Source organism: Esox lucius, chromosome 6 (genome assembly GCF_011004845.1).
Source record: "Esox lucius isolate fEsoLuc1 chromosome 6, fEsoLuc1.pri, whole genome shotgun sequence".
Lineage (NCBI taxonomy): Eukaryota > Metazoa > Chordata > Actinopteri > Esociformes > Esocidae > Esox > Esox lucius.
The window spans coordinates 13548880-13561083 of record NC_047574.1 but is presented as its reverse complement, the minus strand read 5'-3'; the positions used below and the strand labels follow the sequence as shown (position 1 = coordinate 13561083).

Below are 12204 nucleotides of genomic sequence, written 5' to 3'. Positions count from 1 at the left end.
ATCATCCCGCCACTGAGAGGTGTTTGATATCATCCCGCCACTGAGAGGTGTTTGATATCATCCCGCCACTGAGAGGTGTTTGATATCATCCCGCCACTGAGAGGTGTTTGATATCATCCCGCCACTGAGAGGTGTTTGATATCATCCCGCCACTGAGAGGTGTTTGATATCATCCCGCCACTAAGAGGTGTTTGATATCATCCTGCCACTAAGAGGTGTTTGATATCATCCTGTCACTAAGAGGTGTTTGAAATGTCCCTTTATTGGATATTTTTTATTCAGAAGTATGAAACCCAGATAGTTGTTTTAGGGTGACAAAATGCTTGACCTGTTCTAACCAGAGTCTGGTAAAACAAGTGACAACAACAACACTAGAGAACACAGAGAGAAAGCACTGCAAACAGGCAATTAAACCATGGCAACACAAGATAGGAGTTGTTGAACAGCAACAACACCACATGCAGATCAAGGAGAGCGCAAATGCACTTAAGCAAAAGAACACATTTCCATGTTTTTCTGTGAGACCAAAGGCATACTAACTTAGACCCTACTCAACCCAGATGGAAGAGTCCTGTGTGCCAATTCAACTTGACCTCTCTGCCGCTTACCAAACATTAAAATTACAATGCTAACTTATTCAAGAAAAATCTATATCCCATGTATAGCACCCCCTCCCCACAACAACCCAAGTTTCACAGTGCACAAGTATTCATTCCTCAAAGACTTTTTCACATTGTTTTAAAATTTGGTCACAAAGCTCCCTTAGTTGCCTCTGACCACCGTCACAACTAGCCCAGTCATTCATTTTCGGAGCACTGCCTGGTCTGGTGTTATTTAATACTGCGTACATCAGTGACAGAGCACCCAATTCTCCCTGTTCCAGACTGTAACACCAGAAAATGTGCCAATGTCCCTTGGGGGGAATATTTTTAATTCACAGTAGATGTCCTCTCAACTCATTCTCAGCATGTACCTTCATGAGACCCAAAACAGACCCAACACACTACATGATCCCTCATGCAGGCAGATTACAAGAACAAACAGCAACTCCCATAAGCAGGTTTTAATGACCCAGTCCAGTCTAACTGAGGAGGACACACTGTCAAGTGTTAGTAGTCCATTAACACAGATACCATAGCGGTACCGGCGCACTCCATTTCGGGCCACAGCGGTACCTTCTTGCGCATGGCAAAGCGAGGTGCACGTCGAGCACCCGGGGTGATTGGAAGGAAGTGGCCCCTATATTTAAACTGAGGAAGAGAAGGACATGGGGGGTGGGGGGTGAGGGCGGGAAGACGCAGAACCTCCAACAATACAGACGTCGAAATGACAAACACCACACGTAGAGACCAATGACGAAAGGTCTTCTTCACCCTGCAATTTGACTGGATACAACTGGAATGTTGGATCCAGTCCTAGCGAAACGTGTGAGGGGTTACTGTACCTCTGGCTCAGGGTCATCGTCGTCAAAGTCATTGTAGGTGCTGTGGTCCGGGTTGCTGGCTTTGTCCAGCAGCTCGATGGCCAGTGTTCGACTGAGAGGCTGCGACACAAACGGGTGCTGCAGACAGTGGAAGAGAATGTGAGTTCACAGCCTACGAGACGGCTCTGGCCTACAACTACATGTTCAGCGGCCATTGATGACCGGCTGATAATGGCGTTTTACTGACAAACACCACTAGCCAGAGTTTCTAGACTTGTTGGAATACCTGTAAAAGTTTCTCCGCGGTCGGCCTCTTCTTGGGGTTCTTCGTCAGGGACAGTTTCACAAAATGATGGAAATTGTTTCCCCTGTTATAGGGGGAAACAGAATCAGTTAGGGCATTCATGGTTTGACTGAGAAGTAAACATGGTCCTTACTACAGTATTTAGAATGGAGCGTGTGAACACTGACCACTTCACTTTGTCTTTCAGTTTTGGAGGCTGGAAATTACTCTTCGTCATCAAGAAAAGGGCCCTGGCGAGAAAGAAAAATGTAGTTTCTATGACAGACAAATGGTCTAAAACATACTTGAGACTCGGCTTGTACTCGCTTATTAGCAATATCTACACCAGTGTGTCAGTCTCACCTCATGGGGTGCAGGTCGAACATGGGAGGCTGCAGCTCGGCGAGCTCAATAGCGGTAATGCCCACAGCCCAGATATCACACAGCTGGTTGTATCCCCCTTTCCTCTCCACCGCTGCCACCTCTGGAGCCATCCTGGGTGAGACGGAGGGAGGCAAAGAACAACGACTTAGCGAGAGACAATCAAATACTGTTGTAACGCAGACATCACAGTCCGGAGCAATATGCATGGGTCCATCTTTAGATGAATTAGTCAGCCGCAACGTTGAGTCAGAAGCCAGAGAGCGTGTGCCGGTGAGTGGCAGTCTGGGAGTGAAACTCACCAGTATGGTGTCCCAATGAAAGACTTCCTCTTGGCCAGCGTGGCAGTAATCTGTGCTGATACTCCAAAGTCAGCTACAGAGGCAGGGGAAGGAAGAGGTAGCAAGCAAAAGAGAAATGCAGTGATAGATTTGATATGAATAGCCTAGGTAACATGAGGCTTCTTTAAGTGAAACCAGTCAGGCTGAGGGGAAGTGTAGTCACCTTACCTAATTTCACATAGCCGTTCTCTGTCAGTAGAATATTTGCTCCCTATGAGAAAAAGTTAGGGTCAAGCAAAAACGACCAAAATCTATCAAATATTTCTGGCTATGTTTTCAAAATAAAAGTAAGGTTTGAAAGGAGATGGTCTACACGACCGTCTCTGACATTACCTTAATGTCTCTGTGCATTTTGCCTTTGTTGTGGAGATAGTACAAACCCTGTCAGGAACCAAAGACAAACATATCAGTGTCACAGATTCGTCATGTCAGATAACCCACCTGAATCACACAGCAGCATATAGAAACCACACACCTGGAGGGTCTCCCGTGACATATACGCAATCTGAGACTCGGACAGGGGCCCCGTCACTAAATATGTGGGAGACAGAGGAGGAGGAAGTGTTCAGAGCAATTTAAAGTCTCTGATATTTCATACACAAACCGGAGTTCAACACAAGAGACCTGCATTTAAACTGAATAACACCATGTCATGTTATGTCATTGTTAGCGAACAGCTTACGTGATTTCAGTAGGGACATTGATTGTAACGATCTTTCATTTATTGTGCTTTAGGGTCCGTTTTCAGATGAAACCACAGCTATTGTAAAGGTGATGGCATGGTTTCACACCCGGAGCGAATGTATAAGTGTGTGTGTGTGTGTATTTGCTTGAAAGACGGTGTGTGAAAGACGGTGCGTGAGAGACGGCCAGTGTTCTCTACCGTGATAAATATCCTGCAGAGATCCTCCTCCGCAGTACTCCATGCTTATCCATAATTTATCTCTCCTGAAGAAGAAGGGAAGTGATCCGCTGTCAAAACCCCTCCCAACAGACCGACAGACTCGCAGCATCAGCCACACAACACGGTTCAATCGGAAAATAAAGACGGAGATTTTAGCTGTACATCAAATGTATCTCCGACCGAAATGATAAAGACGGTCCATTTTGGGGCACAGCTGCTTGAAATAGCCTTTTTTTTTTTTTTATATATTTTTTAAGCGCCTATATTATTTCAGCTTAACGTCAGAGAGATGCATTGCTAATCCATACCCGAGATCTATTTGGTCTTACCTGAGGTAGCTGCCAAAGTAGGCAACAATGTTGGAGTGTTTACAGTCCTTCATCATGATGATCTCTTGCTGCACCACCTCAAAGTCCTCACCTGTTAATCAAACAGTCAGTCAGCCAGTCAGGTCCACAACCAAATCAAACCATAAAGCCTTTACCTGGTGGCTAGGTCTCTCTTATCTGTTCCTCTCGTGCCAGACGACAGCTGATAGGTCAGCTTAAGCATTAACAGACATGGCTACCAGGGTCACTACACCTGAGCATTCACCTCAGGATACAGACATTAACACAACAGTCATTTCAATTCCATGCAGACGGTTAAAAACTTGTTTTGATCTTTAGCTTTGTGCGGGCGAAGGCTTGTAGTGTTTACTAGGGATGTAACGCAGCACGTGTATGTACCGAACTGTGATGAAAGCCGATTCATTCCGCACTGTGAACACCGATACGATGTAAATGACCAGTGAGAAGTTAGGTCCCTCGTTTCTGTTTTGCTTGATTAAATCAATTAACTGAAACCACAATGTCTCTTTTTGCAAAACATATCCACCCTAGATGCACACTCGTGACTCTGATGAGAAGACTACTGGCCATTCGCTGAAATGTGGACGAGACAAAGGTTATTAACATGACACGAGCATACAATATCCATGGCTACAAACGTAGCAATCACTTTTGACGTGTTTATATTCATAATTGTTTTTATTTGATATAGTGGGATTCAGTTGGCAGACTAAACCAAGCGGCCTTGTAACCCGGTACGAATGCCTACAGTTACACCCCCAGTATGGACAGTAAATATATGGATGAAGACAGATGTAAGGGCATCAGATATAGATATTTTTGCCATGTCTCAAAATCAGTGCCGTGACTAAAAGCTCATGCAATGAGAGAACATCTCAGCTTGGATGAAATAGCCTCGCTCAGTAAGACAACAGTTTCAATTGTGTGCCAACTTACAATAAATATCTTAAAATGTGAAAACTATTTTAGTAGGTCGTTCCATAGCCTTTAAATGTACAAGCGGTGTGAGCGACAGATACCCATACAATCCACACACATGAACAGATACTCAGAACCATCTCCGTCAGAATGTTTGAGATAGGCCTAATATTCTGAAAAGCTCTGACAGAATATTGCAGGGTTGGTATCACCACACAAAGATCTACAAAACATTTATGAACTCCAAAGAGCAAGTCATGCAGTTGTTGAAGCCATCATACCCGTTTGATCTCTGTGGTAACCTATGATCATGAGGTGAAACCCTGGTGTCTGATGGTGTACCTGGCATTGGCCTCTGTCTCCGGTCAGCACAATGGCCATCTGCATTAATAAACTAGTTACATATGAAGAGCTGTATGAGTTTGCGGTGACTAAATACAAATGAATGTGTGGTCAGTAGCGAAAACCCCATCCATGTATTAACGCCATCCACGTATAAAACATATCCTGGGGTTAAGTAAATTTATTTTTAAAAAGAAACCCCAACAACTACTTAATAAATAATACATTTAATTTCACTGATTTGTTAATACTATTTTACTTAAAAAGTTCAGAACAAATCCAACTTCAAATGTTTGCAGAGGAAGTGTCACTAAGTCATGCTGGGCTGTTTTCAGAGGTCTCTGGGAAATAAAAACATTAGTAAACATTCTGACAATTTTACACAAAAGAAATGTATCTACTACATTTTTGCGAAATTTTGTTAGATTATTTTTGAAGTAATCAACTCAATTTTACAGCAAACTTTGTTTCCCTGGACGTTTATAAAGTGATGCTAACTAATACAGCATGCTTATTGATATGCTAGCTAGGCTACATGGTTTACACCCAGACGTAGCAGCATGACAGCTTGGCTCCATGTCAGAGATGGCTCTGGTGGATCACTCAGTTCTCACATCAGGCCGCTTCGCATAAGAGGAAAATACGGGAAAATCAAAGGCTACAGCACAGAGGTAAAATAAGGAATGTGTGGCAAATCCTGAATGAGATCAAAGAGCTGTTTACAGCCTGCCTAAATCATGCAATGTTGTCAATTGGACATTGACATTAAAACTGAGTTGTGTATGCAAATCACCCTAGGAGACATAAAATGCGCAGAAACACAGCGCTGTGTTTTCAACCAATCATTTTGGTCGTCTATTGTCTGCACCAGACCAAACGTTTATCAAAGTATTTTCGAATAAACTGTTCTAATACAATGTTATACAGCTTACCGGTGGGGGAGTTCATAATCACTGGGAAGAGTAGAGAGAAAAATACATTTCAATTGGACAGGACATATTCAACATGAAATAAACATTCCAGTAGGATTGATAATCCTCACAAGAGTTCAGCCACTGGTTCCCGGCCTGTGAAATCCTGTGCCAGCCAATCACACCCTTTTCCCTGCATAACACATTTCTCACAACAAATCATTGAACACTGTGCTAAAATCTCATCTGATCCTAAGTTTACAATACTGAACACTTTGATCTGAAATATACACTACTGGGGATCCATACAACCTGTAACTACATACACTCACCTAAAGGATTATTAGGAACACCATACTAATACTGTGTTTGACCACCTTTCGCCTTCAGAACTGCCTTAATTCTATGTGGCATTGATTCAACAAGGTGCTGAAAGCATTCTTTAGAAATGTTGGCCCATATTGATAGGATAGCATCTTGCAGTTGATGGAGATTTGTGGGATGCACATCCAGGGCACGAAGCTCCCGTTCCACCACATCCCAAAGAAGTTCTATTGGGTTGAGATATGGTGACTGTGGGGGCCATTTCAGTACAGTGAATTAATTGTCATGTTTAAGAAACCAATTTGAAATGATTCGAGCTTTGTGACATGGTGCATTATCCTGCTGGAAATAGCCCTCAGAGGATGGGTACATGGTGGTCATAAAGGGATGGACATGGTCAGAAACAATGCTCAGGAAGGCCGTGGCATTTAAACGATGCCCAATTGGCACTAAGGGGCCTAAAGTGTGACAAGAAAACATCCCCCACACCATTACACCACCACCACCAGCCTGCACAGTGGTAACAAGGCATGATGGATCCATGTTCTCATTCTATTTACGCCAAAATCTTACTCAACCATCTGAATGTCTCAACAGAAATCGAGACTCATCAGACCAGGCAACATTCTTCCAGTCTTCAACTGTCCAATTTTGGTGAGCTTGTGCAAATTGTAGCCTCTTTTCCCTATTTGTAGTGGAGATGAGTGGTACCCGGTGGGGTCTTCTGCTGTTGTAGCCCATCCGCCTCAAGGTTGTGCGTGTTGTGGCTTCACAAAAGCTTGTAATGAGTGGTTATTTCAGTCAAAGTTGCTCTTCTATCAGCTTGAATCAGTCGGCCCATTCTCCTCTGACCTCTAGCATCAACCAGGCATTTTCGCCCACAGGACTGCCGCATACTGAATGATTTTCCCTTTTCATACCATTCTTTGTAAACCCTAGAAATGGTTGTGTGTGAAAGTCCCAGTAACTGAGCAGATTGTGAAATACTCAGACCGGCCCGTCTGACACCAACAACCATGCCATGCGCAAAATTGTTTAAGTCACCTTTCTTTCCCATTCTGACATTCAGTTTGGAGTTCAGGAGATTGTCTTGACCAGGACCACACCCCTAAATGCATTGAAGAAACTGCCATGTGATTGGTTGATTAAATAATTGCATTCATGAGAAATTGAACAGGTGTTCATAATAATCCTTTAGGTGAGTGTATGAGGCCATAAAAAAACAAAAAAAACATCTAGAATTAATAGCAGCCTAGTTGATGTCCAAACAGATCTTTATCACAAACTAGTTTTTAAACAAAACAAATCTACTTTAAAAAGACAAACATTCTGATAAGTGAACCAGTCCTAAATGCAAAACAAGCTTTTCCCATACATAGGTGATAGTTTCTAAAAAATTACTCAGCTATCAGCTGGGATTTAATGTTTAGGAATAGAATGAATGAAACGGAAGAATCATCTAAATCAGGTCTCATCTTCCTCTTAATTTTCTTTATTTCCATTTAATCCCATTGGAGTGCAAAAAACTGGACAGATACCTAACTTGAAGAAAATGGGCACTGGTTGTTCCAGTGACAATGGAAGGCAATATGTTTAAATCTGTCTGATTTCATTAGCAGTTTTTCCTGCAGAATGTTCCACGTCCTGACAAAGTAGTCAAAACTAAAAGTCACAAACTCTCTTCTAAATAAAATGGATGGCAGCAGTGTTTGTTAAGACAGAGAGACATGCCAGGATTTAAGCTTGGATGGATATAAAAAACACCCAATTTCAGCTTCTTATTCCAGTTTACAGTTTGAGAACTGTCTAAATTCATCAAAGCTAAAGGCCTTTCTTCAAAGCAGTTGTCAACAGAAGGAACATTTGAGGAGAAATCTTGCAGCATGTAAAAAAGCACAAGTCTTAAGTATGACATGTTCTATCCCCTGAAAGCAAACTCCATAAGCTTGTTAGTAGTCATCCCTTTCTGTACACATCTCCAAACTTAAGGAGGAATTATAAGTATGGAGTGCTTGTGGATCTTTTACAGGTTTTTCACCATGCAGGACTTAATGTTTCAGAGCTTCCAAAAACTTCTGTGCATATTCAGATCAGGTCCTGTGTCTTGATTTAGCTTTAATCTAATGTTAATAAACATGCATCATTTACTACCAGTATAGTAGACATCATGTTTAAAGATTAAACACAGTGGTCAGAAGATACTGAAAGTGGCATCACAGCCACAGCTTAAATACCCTGAGCGGGTAGATGACAATTTTGATTTGCTATCATAGTGAACACTGAAACTGTAGTATTACCAATTTCCAAACCCTAAAAATAACCTAACCCATAATCTAACATTAACGCTAACCCCATATAATAATTTTAAAAAAAAGATAGGAGAATGATTGCGCGGACAGAGGCAAGAATTAAGAGACATTTCTAAGTGCAGTGCTTCAAACGCTCTTAAGAGAAAATAAATGATGCTCTTGCTGTACAGAACATCACATTCCAACAACTGTGACCACAACATTTCACTGGAGTTTACTTACACAAAGCCTAATAAGAGAACAAAATCAGCCTGGCAGGCAGGTGGCGGGGGGGGGGGGGGGGGGGGGGTGTGTGTGTGTCCACACACATTCACACAGTCATAATAAGGTCACAGCCGCGCCTCAAACCAGTCAAGAGGCAGGGCATTATGTCCGCAAATCCTCACGTATGTAGCCGCAAACACTGAGCACCTTCACCGTTGGCATCACGGCATGGGCGTGGGGCAACCCTGCGGAGATCATCCCTGGGGCCGAGTCACTTGGCATCAAAGACCTGGAAAGGTTTTAAAACACCCAACTTGACCCTTTCTGGTACCTTGTTGGAAAAACTTTGCTCTATAATACTGCATGGCAAGCAGTAGCAGAGCATCATGAACCAACAGGACCTGGTGTAGCTTCCACCCCCCAGCCTTGTGAATGTACAACATGACTACCCAATGCTACATGGACTGGTTGGCCGCTTTTTGAAGTAACCCCTGCGTGTCCGTGTGTGCACCCGTTAGTTACTTTCTACCCTGGTGGGGACCTGAAACCCAACCCTCGCTCTGAAATCTACGTTCCCGATCCCATAGCCCCTAAATCTCACCCCAAAACCAATAACCTAACCTTTTTGAATCATTCACCTAAACCTACCAAACCTAAAAGTAAATCCTAAAATTGGTCCCTAAAAACCTTCTAGGGGCCAATCTTTCACGTTGCATGTCCTAAATCAATTTGTGAAATAAAAACATACAGGCTGCAACCACTAGTACTGCTACTTATCCTGTTACTTACGACCTATTAAAAAACTAAATTTAAACTAAAATATGATTGAAATCATTTGAAAATATATGTTTGTTAAAGAATTAGTTGAGTTCTTTTGATGGTAGACATTTTCAAATATGTATATTCCATACAACAAAAATGTTTTAATAAAATCAACTATATATTCTACACTCACCTTGTCTGGTGTTTTTAAAAGTGCATTGAATTACAAAATATCATTACTCATTCTTTTATTATTATATTACCAACTAGAGATCAAGATAACAGCACATGATCCTTCAAAGATTCTCCATAACACTTTGGAAGCTGCCATTTACATCACATGAACAAACACGCACACAGGCAAAGAACTGCTGCTCAAATGTACCTCGCTATTAAGCTGCAATGAACACCAATTAATGTTTATAATGTAAGGTATGCTTTAGATGTGTCTGAAAGTCAATCATGTTTAGCATCACCTATTATCTATAGGGATATCATGTTACTTCTATGTAGTCTAAAATGAGCAAATAATAAAACCCAACCTATACAAAGCAAAGGTTTTAGGATCAGATGGAAATAATATACACCCAAGTACATATAATTCACCCAAGTTTAGTCACCCAAGGCACAGTAGGGCCTGAGAAACACATGAACAAACAAACCCTTTCCAAAAGGTGGGGGGTGGGGCACTGAAAACTAACTCTGCACCACACAGTTAGAACTGGTTGCATACCCTTTGCATTCAAACACTGCCTGTGACCCAATGGCCGCCACCATACAAAGTATGTTGTCTGCTGACGCCCTGCCAGTCCAGGAGTGTAGCCGTCGTAGTTTATTTGAGAAGACGTTTCTGCACACATTAGAATTCATCCTGTGGCTGCCTTCAGAAGTTACATCAAAGAAGAGTGTGAGCCATATTTACCCAAGCCATAACACCCAATATTTCTCAAATTATGTGGCGTGTTGTGCATCTTGGCCCAGTTCCTTTTAGAAAACTGTAACCTCGTAGTTTGAACCCTATTTTATGTCACCACATTTGTGATTACAACACTCAATGGGCGAACAAAATACTTACAATGCAGTGTCAATATACTTACGCTGCAGTGATCAGTGGGGGGGGGGGGGCTGTATCTTGCAGAATTCTAGCATGTTACCTCAGGAACTTAATATGGTATACATGTTAAAAAAAATGACAACACAAATTTCAGAAGTCTGGTTAATCTCACTGAAATTATCATTGGGTGATTACTCCTGCTGCGATATCTTACTATATTTTAATATTTATTTTACATTTTTTATTGTCTATTCCCATTTGTCACTTTCCCAGGTGCAGACCAATCTTTCACAATCAGTCTACACCTTTTCTTTTTTAAGCATGGGACAAATAATTGATTTGATCTGAAACCCTATTTAAAAACTGCAGGCAGTCAGCTTTTTAGTAACACTTCATTTTGAGGGTCCCAGAAGTGTCTGTAGATGCTCTACAGTTTATCTACAGACTTACAGCAACATTTTTACTAACAATCTACTAACCTCAACCCGAACCCTTAACCCTAAACCTTCTTAACCTAACCCTAACATTAGCTAGCAGGTGCTTATCAATTGATAGTAATATCAACCTGCATTCAACACAATATATCTATAGAACATCTATAGATGGGAAATTGTGTAACCTTTTCATAGTCTACATTTAAAATGTCTGTACGGTTTTAAATGGGCATTAAAACCACCCACGCTGCTCTCCAATCCCGCCATCAATAAAGTATCGTCCAAATGGTTTACAGATGGGAGGTGAGCAGGGTTTCCAGGCAGATTGTTAAGGGAGAGTTGAACAATGTGGTGCTCAGCCTAGCTGCACAAACGATATGTGACAGCACAATCGCCTTGTGTGTAAAGCAATGATGCAGAGTGTGCTGAAGTGGGAGCTGATGCGCCTGTGACCAAAAATGACATTTACATTTCCCATATACTTGACTTTCTGCTGTGTTTCTTGATAAAGCAGTCTGAAAATAGTTTGAAAACATTCAGCAACATAAGAATATCCTTACTAATTGGAAGGATAGGTGCACCGAACAATAACAATAGTTTGAGTGAGAGGACTTAGACACAGTTAGACACGCGTGCACAGTTAGACACGCGTGCACAGTTAGACACGCGTGCACAGTTAGACACGCGTGCACAGTAATTTCAGTGCACTGTTCAATGAAAAGGCCTTCTTTTTACAGTTTTAACTGTCCCTAGATAAAGGACCCTTGGAAATGTTTGGTTTGGAGAAAGCCATGCTTTCTCTGCCATCACACCATTAAAACCACATTGTGTGGTTATCGTTTCGTTGACAAAAGCACTTTGTGACAACTGCTCATGTAAAAAGGGCTTTATATAAAAAATAAAAAATAAACGGAATTACTGTTCTTGTCGATGCAATCACACAGCAACCCATCATAAATCTGAATCGAGGTCAGGCGGGAAAACTCTGAAACCTTGTTCTATTGCCAACAACCATCCTTGTTCTATAATATGACCTTAAAGTCAATTCAGAGAAACAGATAATAATTATGAGCTTGTGTGTGTTCTGCTGGAAACGTTAACAATAGCCAACAGACTCATACGGTTAGGAACAATCCAGGGTGTCCTTCTGTAATTGTCTATCAAAGTGAACATGAAAGTTGACACTACAGGCATGTTACGATATGGAGAAATGTGACTTTGGCTAAATTAACTACTTTTTTTTACATTAATGACATGCAATTTT

The 12204-nt window shown here is 41.7% G+C and overlaps 1 protein-coding gene across 10 annotated transcripts in view; it reads right to left on the bottom strand.

Annotated features, from left to right (window-relative positions):
* The window catches only part of LOC105006890 (mitogen-activated protein kinase kinase kinase kinase 3), a 43222-nt gene that overhangs the window by 16606 nt on the left and 14412 nt on the right, over positions 1–12204 (bottom strand). For all 10 annotated transcript variants that reach the window (XM_020047466.3, XM_020047470.3, XM_020047467.3 and 7 more), the window contains exons 3-12: positions 3662–3752; positions 3312–3376; positions 2904–2959; positions 2762–2809; positions 2597–2639; positions 2390–2462; positions 2070–2201; positions 1895–1957; positions 1710–1791; positions 1445–1561 (exon numbers count right to left, since the gene is read on the bottom strand). In XM_020047466.3, the coding sequence (XP_019903025.1) occupies positions 1445–1561; positions 1710–1791; positions 1895–1957; positions 2070–2201; positions 2390–2462; positions 2597–2639; positions 2762–2809; positions 2904–2959; positions 3312–3376; positions 3662–3752 (770 nt within the window). The remainder of the gene's footprint in view (positions 1–1444; positions 1562–1709; positions 1792–1894; positions 1958–2069; positions 2202–2389; positions 2463–2596; positions 2640–2761; positions 2810–2903; positions 2960–3311; positions 3377–3661; positions 3753–12204) is intronic.